The sequence below is a fragment of the Dermacentor andersoni genome, chromosome 1, assembly GCF_023375885.2.
Source record: "Dermacentor andersoni chromosome 1, qqDerAnde1_hic_scaffold, whole genome shotgun sequence".
Taxonomy (NCBI): domain Eukaryota; kingdom Metazoa; phylum Arthropoda; class Arachnida; order Ixodida; family Ixodidae; genus Dermacentor; species Dermacentor andersoni.
In genome coordinates this window covers 319,480,599-319,500,291 of record NC_092814.1, presented here as the reverse complement: position 1 = coordinate 319,500,291, position 19,693 = coordinate 319,480,599, and the positions used below count along the sequence as shown (strand labels likewise).

Sequence of the window (19,693 nt, the reverse complement as noted above, 5' to 3'; positions counted from 1 at the left end):
TATTTCCGCTGTACAAAAACAACAAATGTTAATTTTCTTTCCATTTCACAATTTATTAGTTCATTCTTGGTGACCCCTACCAACCAGTGGTTATGGTGCAAGACTTGGCAAGACTACAAACGAGCTATTATGTCGCGCAGAATACAGTTGCTCACTTGAACGCAGTGGTTTCATCCGATTTATTTTATTTCATTACATGTTTGTTCAAAGTGTGACATGCGCTTCACTCGAAATTTCGCGCGACCTAGAGCACTGCATTCATTGGAGAAAGATGTTAGTGCAGGTTTTCTTGTTATCCTGAAAGCTCACGCCACGGCATCTGACGCGCTGTCTCTCGTCGTGAGGATAAATGTGGAACGCTCCGGGAAGAAACGTTGCGCTATGTTCGTTCACTCTCCGTCACACAGGCTCTGACTGTCAGAGCCTGTGTCTTGTCTGATAACTGTTGCATATGAATACATACGTGGCGTCGCACAGAATTGCGAATGATTCTGTGAAACTGTTTCACATATGTTGCTATACATAACGACTTTGTGCTGGTCATAGTACTTTTCATCCATTGAAGCATGTTTTGCTTGGTTAATTATATTGGTTGTGTTATTCTAGGTGAATAAAAATTAAGTCACTTTTGAAACCTCTGTGGCACTGTCATTTCATTCTATTCGCTGACGTTCCTAAGGAGCTTACAATAGCAATATCTGTCAATAACAGCCTAATTATCTTGGTATTAAGAGATACGCTACTCCCGTAGTTTAATGACAAGCTGGCGCTTCAGCTGAGGCTCGCCTCAGCCTCAAAAGAAAAATAACTACTGGCGTAGCGGTCGAAATACCGGACGCTAAAGAAATTCAAGCATTCGCGCCAAGCACCATAACACCTTGACGTCACTGCCATTTCCGGTTGTGACGTCGCTTTTTATTTTTTTATTTCTTTTAACTTTTGCTTGCTGTTAGTTGCATAAACCCCTTTAGTTCGATCTGCCGCTCCAAGTTTGGAGCACCAATGCGACCATAAAAAACATGCCACTGCATCGCATTATATTCAGCTCGCCACGAGAAAACTGTTCCACAAGTCCTGATTCGTTGCCTGTAGGATCTTGCCTGTAGAAAAAAAAAAACTTTTTTTTGTGTGAAACGTGTCTGTTTGCAGACCGTGGCTGCTATAGTAGGGATGGTTGTTGCTGTCCCAACTATGTGTCATTCTAAGCCGAAACCTTTCGCTTATTTGGTGCGAGAGAGCACAGTTTAGCGATAGAGGAGTGACGTGTACAACGCAAGACACTATCGGCTCCAATGTCAGTGCTTGCTCATCTAACCAACTTCTCGCTTTTGTTGCTTAAGGCCACGTCATTGTGGGAACGAGCACAGATTGCTTCAGTTAGCCATGTTAGAAGGCCTCCCATCTACACAAATAATTTGACAGTTGCAGTGTTGCAGTCCGAGCCCACACGTCCCCGATTGCGTCAACTGCCGTAAGCATAAATGGTAAGAGAATGTTTTAGCATTTATAGAGAAAATCGCCGATCTATGGGCGACCTCGTGTCCTGCTGTGTATTCGGTGGTCTGGTGCAAAGAAACAGCAAAACGCAACCGCTTGAGTAACCACAGTGGGCTTGCTATAAAACTCGTCCTTGAGAGCTTCGCGCGGCGACGACATGCAGACTCCGTGGTTTTCGTATCCGCTTGCTTGTGCAATTTTGACTTTGCAAAGATTTCCGGCCTTGTTGGTACAACATATTACCTAGTGGTTAGCGCTGTAGCTTGGGACTATATACTTTAGTGTGGCAAGCACTGCGTGGGGCAAACAGGACTACAGACTAAGAGAGCACTGTAGGAATATTAACGAAAGACGTGATGGCTCGTCAGCCGCGCACTGCAGTACATGCGGTTGCTGATCTGTTTCATGATTTACATTGGTGTGTACAGGCATAAAGACGAAATGATTAGATTCATAATCGAATCCGCAACTACAGATAAGTTTGGCCATGAGTGTATTAGCGCTCCTTCAATATGCATATATCGAGGAAAAAACTCATTTCTTGTTAGCCCTTATTTGGCACGTGCTTGATATTTGTTATGGCTATATAAACCCGTAACCAGGCTCCTAATGAACCCACGTTCGCCGTAGCGTTTGTGTACCTCTCGACGCCTGTACGTTTTGTCCCAAGTTTCACTACTAAGCACAAGAAAAGAAGTTACGACGTTACGGCCTTGGTAATGGGTTGGGAAAATAATCGCCCCAGTTTACGACCCTTCTGTATTACTAGGGAAGCCGTGGTGTGGCGCTCTGGGTTATAGACTGTAAGGCGCAGGAAGTCCTGCAGCTCTCCGCCCCCCCCCCCCCCCCCCCCACACAGTTTTCGACGCCTTGGCAGGGAATCGAAGTTACAACCGCGCGCCCAGCAGCACAGTTTCCCAGCCCGTGAGCCGCTGCGAGGAGTCGAAACAAAAGCACAAGCGCGCACTTTATTTGTGCAATACCAACCGTCCGTTCTTCCGCATTTCACCACGGCATGCTTCATTCGGCATCGAGGGGAGCGCACACATGCGCGGCATCGCACGCAGCAAACACGTGGCCGGCGGCGAGAAAACACGCTGCCGGTCGCGCTCTGTTGAATATTAAGCACACCGGGGGTATCGCAGTCGGCGAGCCAGACCGGCTGCTCGGGGAAGTCGGCTACGCCTCCAGACGTTCTCCCGGTTGTGTGAAGATATCTTTCCTGACTCGGCGTAGGTTTTCGTGCATAAATGTTTCCCCATAGCTAACGGACTGCGTTGTTCGACTTCACGGCTCTTAGGATTCACCGCGTGACCCGATCTCCCGGTATGCGCCCATGTTGCCACTTTCTCGTCCGGCTTTGCCGCAACTGTGAGCACAATGACGTAAAAGATGGTCGAGGTGGACGATGAACGAAGACGCTTACTTAAGAGTGCCGGTCTCCGAATGGGCGTTTTCGCGACTTGCGAAGTCACGCGATGCAAACGCTTTAAGTCCAAGCAACTGCTGTACATTGAGCATTGTGAAAAATTTCCGTTATACCAATAAAGCTATATAATCCGTGGTAAGAGAAAAATGAAGCCGGTCGGCAGCCCGTCAGTTTGCCCAGTAACGTCACGGACGTTGAAGTCCCCGATGATAATCCACGGACCAGGGTTCGCTGTCAATATACTTTATAGTCGTTTGCTGTTAAACAGGTCTGAGGGGCTCGACGGAAAAGCAAACATTTTTTTTTTCATGTTTAGCCTTAGGTAAGCGTATCGGTTGTCATCATAAGGTGGCACTGGCTGTACGATGTAGTTAAGCTTGTAACGAATAAACTCGAAGACCTTCCTGCTTTTGTTATTGGTTGAAGAGTTCATTTATTGGGAGCCAAATTAATCATAGTTGGATCATTTCGCTTCACAGATTACGATGATTGAAAATTTGTTAGAATGTAAGCATATAAGCCATAAGAAAAGTTCAGTCAGGTGTTTGGACCGTAGCGGTTTCCTGATTATCCAGGAAGTGAGTGATGCGTTTAAGGCCACTTTACAAATTACTTCGATGGTATGACTATAGTCCTTTTACTGCTTATACACCTGTATAGTAGAACGTAAGCGTATTCTTGTTTTAACTCATTTTTGTTCTTGTACGTACACTTTACATAGTGTCAGCGGTAGAAGCATGGTATCGTACTGATAAAGATTAATGAGCGTGAAAGGAAGACGACGAGCGTGGTAGAAAGAAGTAAACCCGACAAACGCTGACATTCCAACTGATTTGTTCTGTTTACTTGTTTCTACCTCAGTCCTCCCCTTCATTGCGCCCTCATCAATCTTTATTAGTGGAATATGAACCAAAAAGCCCAGTAAAGCGTAATCTTAAGGTATGGTGTCGAAGCTCAGCCGATCGGGTATGCCGATGTGTAGTATCGTAGAATATACCCAAATAATTTACGAGTAAAATGCGAACACTTTTTCTTAAGGCCACGAACGTTACTCGAATGCCGTCACTATACAGATCATTTATATGCCTAGGCGCACATAATTTGCAAGAAGAACTCAAGCAAGCCATTGATTAATTAAAGTGATTGCATTAGTTAGCTTCATATTACAAACTTAACGGCACATGTTTGTATTGGAAAGTCGAAGGGGATCGTAATAAAACTCTAGTTCCGTACTTCTGCATTTCTAAACGGCCATGTAGAGCAAATTATAACTGGCGTCAAATTATTTGTTCGACTGACCTGACTCTACACACGCCGCACTGAGAAGCGCGGCTCACAGTGCGACACCCTGCGACGTTGCAGGGCGGCGCAAAATATATAGCTTGGCTATGCGGCTCGATCTCGTCCCTGCTGCTGAAGTGACTGCGCGTCCCATCGGGGGTTGCGCACAGCGCCATTCGGAATACGAATGTGGGAAGAGGAATTAAGTGCGACCGGCAGCTTTATTTTACGCCGCGCTTTTACGTCGCACAGGGGTTGGAAAGAGGGCAGCGTGCGTGATCAGGTACGTCTAACGAATGAATTTACTCCTGTTATTTCACTTTACGTGGACATTTCGAAATGTAGAAACACGGAACTGGAACTTTATGACGATTGCCTCGAATTCGATAATATAAACCTGTGTCGCGTAAGTTGGTAACTAGGAAGTTAATTAACGCTGTTAGTTTATAATTAGTGCCTGTGCTTGCAAACGACGCCCACCTGGGCAAATATTTATTATGTAGCAACGTATTTCGAGCAACTTTTGCAGGCTTTTTTTTATAGAAAAATGTGTACGAAAAAAATGTGTTCGCAAAAAGAAAGAACACACACACATTGGCCGAGAAAGCGGCTCAGGAACTTCTCAGACAAAGAAGGCGAGCGCAGGGGCGTCCTTAGTGCGACCTCGTCGCTAGAACGCCGTCAAACAATGCGACATGTGAGTCATATAGTGATGTTTTCGGTCTTTTTTGAGAGACACTATGTTTTAATCAAAGAGACGTGGCGGCGGCGAATGAGTCTGGAGACTAATTGTTCTCAATAAGGGGCTGTGGATGGTACCGAGGCAGAACAAAGTGACATCCAAGGCAGAAAGGGTACCTTTCTAGAGCAGTAAAACGGAGAAGAGACGGTGGCATAATGGCGGTGTTGCAAGGAAAGAAAGAGAGAAAAGCATGCATAGAGAGGCAGAGAGGTTAACCAGAGGTAGTTCCGGTTGGCTACCCTGCACGCGGGGAAGGAGTAGGGGGATAAAAAGAAAAAAAGAGTGGAAGAGTGGAAGAGGGAGACAGAGATAGAGAGAAAGAAAGATGAGCACAAACAAATCGCGTACATTATAGTGCGGTAGGGGGCGGTGTTCCTAAAGTCTATTGTCAAGGTCCGTAGACCACACAAACCTTAGTAACGCGAATGAGGCCTGTTTCTGTGGGCGCTGTCACAGTCTGCGAAGGAGTTACATACTGTTACCAGTGTCAACGTCCCAACAATACATTCCACGTCAACGTCCCAACTTGCCACAACTTTTCACACAGTCCGGTGTCTCTTAAATAACGCGGCAGTGACTTCATAGCGGCTCGCACAGATGTTCGTGTAGGCCAGTTTCCAAAAATGATTTCGGTGAGTGGGCGCTTGGCCACTTGGTGCAGCGTGGCTGAGAAGGCTGCTCTCTGCGGGTTGAAACGAGGACTCTCGTAAAGAAGGATCGTTTCGCTGCACCCCCGGAAGTCACAAAGTGGGATATTGGCCATTCCGATCAGAAAGGACTACGCATTTGAGAATGCTACTCCAAGCCATAGACGGACTAGAAGAGTGCAGTCACGTCGTGGAAGATCGGACGGAATACGGAGCTGTAAATTAGGGTCCAGGGTAGAAAGGCGTGTACTTGTCAAGTCGGATATATTTCATTGAACCAATGTTAGGTTAAACACAAGCGCGAAAAGTATTTTTCCCGGCGTCGGCTTTCGAAAGAGGAATGGCAACGCAGGCGACGCCGTCATAGGCAGATGGACAACTCCGTCCGCTTGATCATTGCCACGTATACCTCTGTGACTAGACAACGCTTGATATATCGTGTCCTTCGTCAACTAGTCGATGGCAGACTTGTCTGAACTCTGCGACGAAGGGCTTATGTGATCCATGACGGAGTGTTGGGAGCGAGCTCTGGAGAGCTGCCTTGGAATCACAGAAGGTTGACCATGGATGGGGTGCTTCCTCCTGAATGAAATGAAGAGCCGAATGGAGGACTACAGTTCAGCCGCTGTCGCTGATGATACATGTGAGGTTTTTTAGGTGTATTTTGGTGGATCTAGCAGGAAACACCACCGCGGGCAGCTGAACATGTAGGTGCGACTGAGCAATCGATGTAAACATGTACGCGGCCAGTGTGCGCCTCATGAAAAAGTCCTAATGTGGCTTGTTTCAGGGCAAACGACGGTATGTTAGCTGTCTGCGTGATTCCTTGGATGGTGCGGCGTATTTAAGGTTTCAGGTGAGCATGGTCGTACTGCGGGCATCTAGTTCGATGGCAACGAGGTGCGATTTGCAGCATTTATACGACTGAAAGTTGTGTGTGGCCTTCCTACAGGTAAAGAAGCAAGAGGATGAGAACGTAGTCCGACAACGTGCCGGATATGCGTCCTGAGAACATCGGTGGCTGTGTACGCTGATATGAGGTGACCTTGCGATATGGGAATCCTTACCTCTGTACACGCACGCTTCCAAAGACCGAGACAAGTCCCTATAGAGTCCTTGGAGCGCACGCAGGTTTGTTTTGCAGGTGTTGCCTAGCACAGGGAGGCTCTATCTCATGAAGCCGATGAGCAAGACATTATAAAGCTGCAGCATTGACTTCCCGTAGAGAACTGTCAGGAGGTGCACGTGCTAGTGTCGTTAACCTCCTCTTTAGATATGAAATTTGCGGGTTTCATAATAGCTCGCGGTCGATAATTACCACTAAAAAGCGGTGTTGCCGTGCGTTGGCAATTGCTTGAACATTGACACTTACAGAGTAAGGCCTAATTGCCTTCCGAGGGAATGCAAGAAGGCACCATTTCCCTGAAGTCAGCTCTAAATTCTGTTTTTGTAAGTACAACGATGTTAACTTAGCTATGTTTTGTAGCCTTGCTCGTACGTGCAGTCGTGTTACCGCAGACGCCAAGATGCAGATGTCATCAGCATAGGTTGATACTTGCACTGTGTTGGGCAAGCATCAGACAAGGCCAGCGAGCACTAGGTCGAGTAGTGTCGGGCTCAACACTCCGCCTTGCGGTACTCCACGGAATGTTTGGTGGCAAGTCGTGGCGCCATCCTCAGACATCACGAAGAAATGTCTGTCGGTCAATTAACTGCATAGCCACTGGAATAGCCACTGATACCAGCTTCAGTCAGAGAGAGAGAGAGAGAAAATGATAAATGAAAGGTAGGGAGGTTAACCAGGACTGAGCCCGGTTGGCTACCCTACACTGGGGAAAGGGAAAGGGGATGAAAGATTAAAAAAAAGAGAAAGTCAACTGGAGATATCAGTCAGTCAGTCGGAGCTTCAGTCAGAAACTCTATAATGGCATAATGTGCTACATTGTAGTAGGCACCTTTTGTGACAAGGAACAATGTCGCGGTGAGTCGTTTCAGATGTTTTGGACGTTGAACAAACGTGACCAAATAGATTACATTATCTATGGACGAGCGCCCACACCTGAAGCCAGCCTTAGCATCTGGGTACACGTCGCACCCTTCAAGCGGGTCGAAACCATTCTTTCCATTATTTTTCCGATGCAACTGGCCAGAGCGATGTGGCGGTACGATGACAAAGCTAACGGTGATTTACCAGGTTTGCGAAGTGGAACCAAGCGGTTGCATTTCCATTCACGTGGAACCAAACTGTTTCTCCATGACTCGTTGTAATGGTTTATCAGCATGAGTCCTGCTTTCTGCCGAAGAGTGCCGAGCGCCGCATAGGTAACGCCGCCCGGCCCAGATAACGAAGAACGCCTGCAAGTCGACAGTGCCGCTTCAAGCTCCTCCACCGAAATCATTACATTTGTTAGGGACTCCCGATACACAAGATTGGCACATGGTGTAAGTGCTCATTGGGGCTGCAAGCCGGCAAGTCTTAAGAAAATTTCTCGATAATTTCAGTCTCTCGTCGACCTTGGTGCAAAGCGAGAGATTTGAAAGGAACAGGCTGTTGCAGTGATACGCGAAGTCCACGCACGGTTATTCATATCTGAAATAAGTGCTCACGTGGATTCAACAACGCACAGAATCGTTTCCATCTTTGAGATTGTAGTGCATCAATGCTGCGCTGAATCTTATTTTGGATCCACCTTGCCTCTCTGAGCGCATGGACGGATTTAATTCGCCTCCATCTTCTTTCTGCCCGCGGAAAATCGCTCGTAATAGCTGTAGTTCAGCTTCAAATTCTTTATATTTCAGGAAAGGCTGAAAACCGCGCGTAGGCTCTTGCATGGCTTTGCATGGCTTGCGTAGCCTCTTGAATTTCCTGTTCCAGAATATAATGTTTCCTGACGTTGTTTTATTGCTTAAAATTTTCGCTGATACCTTGCGTATCTTGTGACTGTTTCTACTATTACTATGACTAAAATGCATAAATGTACTCACTTTTACACGTTTATTATGATTATTAACAAGTGCAAGCATTCCAACTTTCTACCTGCACCTCATTATACGCATTGCCCTGTAAAATATATAAAACTCCAGTTATATATATATATATATATATATATATATATATATATATATATATATATATATATATATATATATATATATATATATTCCAACGATGTCTTGTCATATTGAAAAGGGTAAGAATGTTGCATTTCTTCTTCCCGTTGACATTTCCCGATCTAAGTTATTTGCTTCCTCATATATTTCTTAACGAAGATGGCCAGCTCAGAGAATGGTGATCAGCAACGATGGTGAAACGGTAGCCGTGAACATATGGGCGGAATTGTCGTAGAGCCCAAAATAAACCACAAAAGCATTCATTCCTTTTCCGTAAATGAAATGCAGACTCCAGTAATCAGATAAAGCCCAAGTTGCGAAGTCTATGGTTCACCTGAATGAGACAGTAGCTTCAAATGTGAAATAGCAGTATGCGGCCACCAACCTGGGGCCAACTTCCCTATATTTCCTATTGCCTGGCCACCTTCGCCAATAATATGCTTAACATTAGGATTGGCTTGCTCTTGATTGGCTTGCTCTTAGGAACAATTTTAGCGTAAGAGCTCTTCGTACATGAATATGGGCCCTATTCAGACGCTCTAGTGACCCTAGGACATGCGTCAACTTGAGCCATCTTCCCGCCTCTATCGCTCACAAACCCCCATATTATTGCGATAGCAAGTATATAGGCACACCAGGATAATTTTCGCCGTAGCCGTAGCCGTGATGTTTCGTATAAAGTCCAAGTGCGACAACAATGAGCGGCTCGCGCGCCGTACGCTGTGGGTGCGAGGGAGAGCGGAGAAGGATGGTGGCTTTGTGCGCGCCACCTTGCTGTGCACGCTACGTTAGAGGTCACGTGAGGGAACGCGCGTGTCCCGCCTTAGCCTGCCCACGGTGGTCCGCGCGGCTGAGTGCTTCTGTATTTAGCGCACATGCGGTACGAGCGCCCTATGTTGGTGGTCATCTGCGGCGGGTTCCAAGGCCTAAAGGCAGCCGAGATTGCTGCTGGTTTCATGCGCGCTATCCTCCAGCTCGGCTTGTGTTAAAGCAACCCCCGGAAGGCGACCGCTAGTTTCGGTTTCAATGAATATACGTGCTCGTAGCAGTTGCCGGGCATCCTAAGATCTGGTGGAACGAAGTAAATTAGATGGGGATGTGCGCATTTCTTGTCATTCAGAAGTTTTTGGAAAGAAAGAAATTTCAGTGAACGGCAAACAACTATTCTTTCTGTCTAACTAATTTTTTTTATTTCCCTTGTGAATTTTAAATCGGGCGAAGTGTGGGAAGCAACTGACCTCTTGCGTCCGTCGAGCTTGCCTCCGCTGAGCCTTGCCACTCGCTCAGCGATATCACAAGTCGGATCGCGCGCTTTCGCACTGCATGGAGGTCAGTCTTTTTTGTTTTGTTTTTTGTCAGTGCGAAATGTGTGAATAAAAACAAGAACGTTCAGTTCTTACTTGTGTTGAGTTTTGGTTGGCTAAGAAATCGGCCAGCTTTACTTGCTCCACTTCCCAACACACGAACAAAATTAACGAGAGATGGTGCCAGGAAGTTATTTTCTTTATGCTAGCCCCCACTATATCTTTAGACTAGTTGAACTGTAGCTCTAAACTTAACCACAAGTTAGGAATTTCAAAGCGACTACTTTCACGAAATGATGACATGTAACATTTCAACAGCGAATATTGGTAGTTATCGACGGCTTGCTATAGAAATATCTCTCATTATAATTGATTGACGCTGGTGTGTACGAGCGATGTCCCAGAGTTTTAAAACAGGAATAGAAGCTTGCAAGGTAAACGCAGCAGAAACAAACCGTGTTCGTAAACACGGCACACTTCAGCGGGTTCTGCTCCGCGACTTCGCCGATGTCGCCGCGCTGCCAGCGGTCCTGCACGGGAGCACGAAGCCATCCCGCTTTCAGGCGAAGTGGGAAAGGAGGGATTCCGCGGCAACCCTCCTCCTCCCGTCTGCGCGGTCTCTCCCTCTACCTTCTGACATCATCAGTGACGTCATGAAGGCATTGTTTTGTTTGAGAATTATTTTCAGTTGGATACCCGGCAGCCACCAGTGGTGGAAGCGGCACTGCCGCCGCGTATCGGCCTGCGACCGAGCGTGCCAAGGAAAGTATAGGGAGTTCCCGCATCCTGGTTAACGTTTGCGTAATCTAGGATTCGGAAACATGGTGAAGCAAGCGGCCGCGCAAAGCGCTTGCTCGCCACTGCAGGCGCTCCTTATCATGCCAGCGTGCGCTCACGGTCATTGACGAAGATATATATATATATATATATATATATATATATATATATATATATATATATATATATATATATATATATATATATGTGTTCAAATTTATCTGGGCGTGCTGGACACCGTTATTGTTTAGTTTGTAAGTGCATGTTGACTGCATGCAAGCTACTATATGCTCTATAAAGCTACGAGTGTGACTTCGTGCAATTGTCTAGTGCTTTGATAACGCTGTCAAGGCTTCGCCTAAACTGCGGCTTCTTATTATTAATTCTGTAGGTGACATATGTAACTACATGACGATACTTGGCTTCACCTGCAGAATGCAGAATATAGCATCCAGGCTAGCAAAAAAAAAAAAAAAAAATAGATCACGCAGTCGACAGGATTCGAACCTGTGCGGGGAGACCCCAATGGATTTCTAGTCCATCGCCTTAACCGCTCGGCCACGACTGCCGCGATGAGTGCGTGCACTGAGTTGTCACTATTCACAACAAAATCAGTTGCGATTTCTTCCTCCTCTTTCACTTGCGTGCGTCGAGGTTGCACAGCGAGCGACCTTTCAATTCTGAGCGAGGTCACAGGAGGAGAAGAAGAAGAAGAAGGAGGAGGAGGAGGAGGAGGAGGAGGAGGAGGAGGGGAAGAAGTAGAAGGGGGAAGAGGGGGAGGGGGAAAGTAGGAGGAGGAGGGTAGAAGAAGAAGCAGTAGCAGAAGAAGAAGTCTTCATTATATGGCGAGTATTGTCCGAGTTGTTTTCTTTTGAAAACAAGAGCAGGTCTTACCAGCGAGTTTTACAATAGGGGCGCTAAAGAAATGGCGTCGAAGCCACTATCCATGCGCGACATGTGAACTGCGTTTGGGTTTTGCGTCGGGCATCCTATTTCACTGCTTTAGCGAGAGTACCAAAAACTGCCCTAAAAGCTTTGCGTCCACAAACATGGCGGTGGCCACCGAAGCGACGGCTCTAACCTAGCACCAAACTGGGTTCGATTCAGGGTAACGCGTGAAGTTTGCAAGCTAGGAGAAGTGACTGCGGTTATCGCTTTCTCTCAACTAGCGTGTGTTATGAAGATTGATTCATTAGACGCCGCTGATTCCGAATTAAGATTGCCGATATCATGGCTCGTAGGCCTAACATAGCTTAACATGGCTGGTGAAGGCACTTGAAGTTGGTTACTCAAAACTAAGCGCAGCGAATTGCTTGCTACTAATAAAATAACCTCTAAATATTAACTGAACGCGGAAACACTAATGTCAAAATTACTGTTCTTATCATAAAATGGTATATTTTCTTTAATTATTTATAGGGCCTTTTCTTTGACGTCGTAGTGTCGCTGCAAGCGCAAGACGCTATCCGCAAACGTAAAGCCCTATTATAAAGCTCATCACTACTGTGTGCCCCAACCCTAACACCCGCAAAGCTCCTTCGGGCCCTAAAATTTTGGGGCCCCTATTCTAAAACTCTCTATTGAGTGAAATCCGTTCGTGTTTGCCTCTGCGCCCGTGTCATCACGCTTGTTTAGTTGCTAAGCGAACATAAGCATATGGATGCTGCTATTTATACGGCTGATAAAACTACAAACCGTACATCGTGTAATTGTTTTATAGTTTGCTATCGCTATAAAAAAGCGTCAGTTTAGCCCCTTCGGACGAAACTGTCGCTTTTCTTTTTTTTCCTACCTTCAAGGCAGGTCTACTGCGCTTTTTGTGAACCTTTAAGGCATTTCGTCACTGCTCTCTGGAACGCCTTTGGGCCTTCCGAACATTTGCAATAAGTAAATAAACAAATAACTTCGCTTATAGATCCTTCGTGATCTGAATTCCCGCCGCGCCAGTTGCACCGGGGTAAAAACGAGAATCTCCGAGCTAATACTACGTTTTGTTCTTGTTTTTTTTTTTAATATAGGATGGAAATAAAAGAAAGGAGGACGTCCTGAATAAGTCTCCAGCTATAATCCCCACATATAGCGAACGGTAAGGCGTTGAAATAAATATACAAGCGCCATAAAGTGTAGTCAGTCTAGAATTAGCAGGTGAACTGCATACGTTGTGCACTGTTCATACTGTGCCACTGCGTTCATTACTGATTTGAGATGTGCAAAGGTGGCTACCCTGTCGATTATGTACAGACACTTCTCTTCTCCCGACGCTCTGAGTTTTATGGGAAACCCGCCGTGGTATCACAGTGGCCATGGAGTAGCGTTGCTCAGAACGAGGCCGCATGCTCGATCCCGGCCGCGGTGATATCACATTCCGTTGGGAACGCAATCAAAAACGCACGCGTATCATGCTTTGGGTGCACGTTAAGAACAGAACACCAGTTGGTCAACGTTAATCTGAACCCCTCCACTACAACATGCCTCATAATCAACTGTACAGTTTCGGGACATTGAAGAACATAAAATAAAAAAAGAAGTTGTATACAAACTGGCCGTAAGCTGCCTGACTGAAAGTTTTGCTATGCACACTTTCTTTAGTTGAAATGCATACTTCCTCTAGAAATTCGCAAAAAACTGCAAATACATGCACGCCGTGCCACGCGCACTTCTTTTCTGGCTCATGGCACTTCCCTAAATGTGTCTGTACTCGACCAACCTCCACCCCTCCACCCAGCCCGCATGTAATTGAACCCAATGACTAAACTCTCACACACGCTAATAAGACAAAGCAAGTAAATAATTACTAAGAAACAAGAGCTGACAAAATTGAGCTTGGATCACGGTAATGAACGACCGACATGTTAAGTGCAAATATGGATGAGCACTTGGAGAGGAGTACGTAAAGCAGCAGGTACGCTTGTTTTCGCACCTGTTGTCTTTTTGCATTGCAGACCACATGAGGCGAAGGAAAGTAGGCGTGCTTTGGGGCAGTCACGCCACCTAAGGCGTCGCCAATGCCACTTAATTACGACGAAGGCGCCAAATAAAACGAAGGACGAAAGAAGACGACACGCGACACCCACGTACGCGCACCAACAACTGAGCGTTTTATTTCTTGACACAGGAATAAATAGCTGCTGGCAAGAGTCAAGAAAAAAACAATGCCGTCAATTGCATCACGCAACGAAAACACGATACAGATCAGCTTCTTAAGCGCTGCTCCCGAGATGCGCCAGTTTCTTTGTCGATAAAGAAACTGAGGGTTCACTGATACAACATCCCCACGCTTCTAGATCTCAAGCGCTTCCAATATCTCCCTTGTTAGTTGATCATCTTCTCTGTTCAAAACACAGCTTCTATCAAAATCTGGAGTGAACTTGTGAGCCTTACAATGAACACTAATGTGACCTGAGAGCTCACAAGTGTAAGTAATGTAAGGCCCACAAGTGCACTCCAGATTTTGATAGAACCCGTGTTTTGAACAGAGCAGATGATCAACTAAAAAGGGAGATATTGGAAGCGCTTTAGATCTAGAAGCGTGGGGATGCTTGTATCAGTGAACCCTCAGTGAACCCTCAGTATCTAAGGAGCGGCGCTTAAGAAGCTGTTCTGTATCGTGTTTTCGTTGCGTGATGCAGATGACGGCACTGTTTTTTTCTTGATGTTTTGACTCTTGCCAGCAGCTGTTTATTCCTGTGTCAAGAAATAAAACGCTCAGTTGTTAGTGCGCCTACGTGGTTGTCGCGTGTCATCTTCCTTCGTCTGTCGTCGCAATCATGCATTACTAATTCGCCCACCAGCACGTGCTCAATGCCACTTAGTCATGCCGTGGTTTCACTTGTCACGAGCTATAGTAAAAGTCCGTCTCCTGTCCTTAGTTCCACTCACCGTTTGCGCCGTAATATTTTACAGACTATCACGAAGGGCACAACACAAAAGTACACAGGAAAGAGGAACAGGGTAAATAATGACAGATGCACTTATGTTTCTCCGGTGACCACTTTTCACCGGCTAACAAATGGTAAACGTTATCGCTCGATGCAGGACGCGCCTGCATCTATCGGAAGTTTCTCGAATGTTATATTGATGGTTCTATCCGTTGTCTCTTGTGACCGAAGTTTGTGTAACCTGATTGTGTGCTCGACGCGAATTGTGTAGTGCTTTCTGAAAGGAAAGCGGGCACCAGGTATTACGCTGGATGTTCGACGAGTCATGAATAAAAGCCGACGCGCTTGGCCCGCAAATCAGATTTTCGACGACCGCCGACTGTGCTCGGTGCCATCGCTGTGCTTCGTGTAGCACTTGCTTTTGTGGGCACAGGTTCGTCCAAAATATGACCAACCCTTCCCCTACCGAAAAAGGGGGTAAACGAAGCTTGTCCTGCGTGCACCTGAGCTTCGTCACGGTTAAGTAACTCACAGGTAACGGTGCCGGATTGCTTCGGTCTCTCGCTCACTCAGCTCAGGATCTTCTCGTTGCTGTCGGATTGCCTGTGCTCGAGCGGCTCTAACGGCTGGATCGGCGCGCCGATGGCGAGCCCTTTCACGGGCGAGTTCTCGCCGCAACTCGTCGAAGGCTGCCAGTTCCTCGGGGGAACGCACAACGCGTGGCCATCCCACCCGTTTTCCGAAATGAACTTAAGGGAAACGAAGCCGGCACAGCGCGTGCGAAACCCTTTTCTGTCATTTCCCTCCCGGCGGAAGCGAAGCGGCTCTGATTGTTTGCGCGCGAGGCGTGAGCGCGCGCCTATGCAACTGAAATCTTTGCTAATGAGTCATGCTTCGGCGCCGGCTCAGCTGCCAAATCATGAAACCGCCCTTTCCCGTAACTGTGCTGCTCTGGGAGCAACTGCAGTTTTTTGCATGGCCACAACGCCACCGGAACTTGCCAGCCAGTGCAAGCTTAATTAGTTTCGTCATTCACATTCTTGATATTGTGTTCTTGACTGTCACTACAAGGCGACAACAATTTAAATAGAGTACAGCCTCAATCTCGATTGTTCAGCACCGGCACAATTTTGTCGTATTGAAGCCATGAGTTTCGTTTTCGTAGAGCTACGAGGGCAGCGAAAGACAGGTTGACATTATGCTCTGCAAGTATTGGCGCATAGGAGTAAACAGAGTAGGGCTCGTTCGGTGGCAAATTAAAGCGAATTGCTTCACTACCATCACTTTCATGGTTTATCTCTCCAGAACAACTTTTGCCTACACGCCGTGCTTGCCCAGTGGCTATGGTGTTAGGCTGCTGAGCACGAGGTCGCGGGATCGAATCCCGGCCACGGCGGCCGCATTTTGATGGGGGCGAAAACACCCGTGTACTTAGATTTAGGTGCACGTTAAAGAACACCAGGTGGTCGAAATTTCCGGAGTCCTCCACTATACGGCGTGCCTCATAATCAGAGAGTGGTTTTGGCACGTAAAACCCCATAATTTAATTTTTTAAACTTTTGCCTCTTTTCACTCGCATATCTCATCTGTAAATCTCAAACACTCTCTGTCTCTAATGACGCGATCACCTACCGCGTTGACCGCGGATCAGTCCACCCTATATATTTGCGAAGTCAGCAGTCAGCATCCTAGTAGAATACACACGTACTGGAAATGTTGCGGAGCCCTCTACGCACCCCTTATTATCACGTGCGCCAACGTCCTCCGCTGTACCACCTGAAGACCTGCACCATACCCCGTGGCTGCTCCTGGTGCACCGTGCTTGTCACATCTAGGCAACGATGGCTGCCTTCGCAATAACCTTAACCACTGGAGAGGACTACCTCCGCAAACGAAGAGAACTTCATCTAGACTCCCCAATGAATTAACTTTTCGTCGCGTGATTAGCATGGTGATCTGGCTGGACACAGCTCTTCCTATATCATGTGCCACTAATAAGACGCGTTGTTCCGCCACTTGGTGCGTGATCTGCGGTACAGTGGAAAAAACGGAGTCCAAAATAAGAAAAACGCGATTAGAACGACGGCTCGGCTTCTTTTACGATTTTTCACTTCATTGAGACAAGCTCCCACAATAACAATTCCTAAAAATGCCATAAAGAGTTGATGTCGCGAAATCGGGGACCCAAACACCGTGCAGTTCGCAGGCAAGAGCTAGCGGTACGAGATTTGCTGCCGCTTTGGCTTTTGCATGGTCGACTGCCGTGATTGGCCACTGCTAGACACATGCACCCCCATGAACAGTTAGTACGTGCAAGCAACTTTCTGTATCCAAAGACGAATTATAGTTGATGATAGCTGTAGTTTCCACTAGGTTCCAGGCGTCTAAAGCGAGGCACAGTCTATATAGGCTTGCTATATAGACTGACACACCGGATGAGCTCAAATTTGCGCACTGAACTAGAAAGCTTGGCTACTTGGTTACAGTATCGTGGTACATGGTTCGCCGGTGCTAATTCAGACATTACGAAGCAAGCTCTATAAGCACCAGACAAAAGTCGGAGCTTCTGAGCCCCATATTGACAAAAACTTTCTTAAGCAAAAACTGTTCGTAACAGCGTATACCAGCAAATCGCAATGATGGGCGATTATTAGTCAAGGCGACCGGCCAGTTGGCGCATAGTACTTACGAGCAAAAATTTCGTAAAATTGGCCCCTGTATCTTAAATTTTGTGATGTCCCTTCTGAATTTGACGCCGGAATATCGCGTGTTCACCACCTTCTGGGCCGATACCAAACCCCCCAGCTAGTTGAACACCATCTTAAAATCGTAATTGCTTTCCTTCATTAAAGTGGCTGTTTCCTGCAATTCGCAGTGGTCGAAAAAGAAAGGAAAGTACGGGGTGAGTACGTAATCGGCGTGGTGCTAATTTCGACTTGATATACGGTTAAAAAGAAAAAACAGACCGACTGGTCCGAAAGAAATAACTTTTCTCTCTAGGTCGGCGTTAATTCAAGACCTTTGTTTCTTACAATTATCCGTTTGCCAGTACCGCAAGGCATGCACCCGTATAACCATGGTGCTGGACTTCTTTTTGTTTTTTGTGAACTGGCTCGCATTTTGTAGATACCTTGGTTCTGGTGATGTTGTCGAACAGCTGGACCTGATCGTGGAGTGTGTAGTAGCGCGGCCGCTTCGGAATGGGCGGCCGAAGCTCGACCGTGCAGTAGCGGCCCGTGAACCGGGGCTCCTCCTGCGGCGAGTCTCGAGCCTCGATGGCCACGCACTGGTCGTACGAACCGAAGGCCGTCAGCGTGCCCGTCAGGATACCGCCAGCCGGCTTGCCCGCGGCATCCAGGACTGAAAGAGCGATCGCAAGGAGCCCCATTTCATAACATGGTTTCACACAATAGAGGAAAAGGGAAATGAAGAGGTTAGCGGTTGTACATACGACACACAATCTTATTCTCAGTGTTAAGGGGCGCAGCGCGAAGCAGGGCAGAGGGAAATGGCAAAGACGAGGACGAGCACCCTACGTGGTTGCTTAATGGCTATGGTGTTGGGCTGCAAAGCACGAGGCCGCGGGATCGAATCGCGTTCGCGGCGGCCGCATTTCGATTAGGGCGAAAGCGCCCGCGTAGGTAGAATCAAAGGGACACTAAAAGCAATTACTAAGCAGACGTGCACTGTTTAAATACCATTCCAGAAACCTCGCAACGCTTGTCTCGTGCCAATAAAAAACTTAGTTTGCGAGAGAATTGCTTCTCAAGGGTCCGAATACCTTTTTTCGAAATTCAAATCTCCCACCACCCAACCGGGGGAGTGGTGACGCAACATTGCATGCGTCGTCCCCACCCTTTGCTACCGTCGGTGAGTAAAACGTCGCCCGACAGACGGCGGTACCGAGCCAAGACAGAGCGGTGGATTCGCCGCTGCAGCTGCGTTTTGGTCAAGTCGCGTAGGCCGTTCAGGCGTCCAGCGACATCACATGGAAGTTGAATCTCTGCTACGTGCAGTTTGTGCGAGTTTCGCGAGCCAGTACAACCAGCGTAGCCCTACGTGATAACGAAACAACTGAAACGTGAAAGTGTCGGCGGCGCGGAGTAGAGCGAAGACGAAACCCTTCGACAGCCTGCCGTCATTATCAAGGGTCATTTCAATGAGTTCTTTTTCTAGAAATGAGAGAGAACTGGACAAGTAGCATTTCATTTCGTCTTATAATACTTCTTTTTTTTTTTTTTGCTACGAGTGGTTCAGTGCTCGCCGCCAAATTTAACTGAGGAGGGCTTTCGTCCTCGGGCAAGTACTTGAATGTCCCGCGGGAGTCTCTAATCATGTCTTGCGTTCACCTCAATTTCTCGATTATTAAAGCTCTGTTCGCGATAATATTGACGCCTCAGAGATTCTCGAGCACTAATCAATCACTTTAGCTTGACTTAATAGTTGCCTTCGTTGTGCCTTTAAGTGCACGTTAAAGAACTCCAGGTGGTCCAAATTATTCCGGAGTCCCTCACATACGGCATGCCTCATAACAAGATCGTAGTATTTCACGCAAAACCGCATGTCTTTTTTTTTTTCTTTTTGACGAGGACGAGCGCTTACTTCCAACTGAAGTTTCATTGTCTGATAGAGCAGTTTATATAGAAAAAGAGAAGTATGAATATCCGAAATGCGGTATGAAACATAGATACCATCATCGTCCACTGTTCGCACTGAAGTTGTCTAGAATTGCCAACTGCACCCCAACAGAGGGTCGGAAGATAAATTTGTACTGGCATTGGACATCAAAAAGGCCTTCGACAGCATCTCCCACCACGCTATTCTGGAGGGACTGGAAGCGGTGAACTGCGGATCGCGAATTTATAACTACGTGCGCTCGTTCCTCAGCCACCGCACGGCCACAATCGGATTAGGCTTCACGAGGTCCCACACCTTCAACTGTCCCGACAGAGGTACCCCTCAGGGAGCTATACTCTCTCCACTGCTATTCAATGTAGGGATGAGAAAGCTAGCCCTGGAGCTAGATA

The 19,693-nt window shown here is 47.0% G+C and overlaps 1 protein-coding gene and 1 non-coding gene across 2 annotated transcripts in view; both read right to left on the bottom strand.

Moving 5' to 3' along the window:
• Positions 1 to 18,054, bottom strand: part of LOC126516703 (nose resistant to fluoxetine protein 6-like) — a 131,539-nt gene extending 113,485 nt beyond the window's left edge. Inside the window, exon 1 of the mRNA XM_072289039.1 lies at positions 17,797 to 18,054. Coding sequence (XP_072145140.1) covers positions 17,797 to 18,054 — 258 coding nt within the window. The remainder of the gene's footprint in view (positions 1 to 17,796) is intronic.
• Positions 11,275 to 11,356, bottom strand: TRNAS-AGA (transfer RNA serine (anticodon AGA)). Its single transcript has one exon. It is a non-coding gene; the product is annotated as a tRNA-Ser (tRNA).
• Positions 18,055 to 19,693: the final 1,639 nt, after the last annotated feature.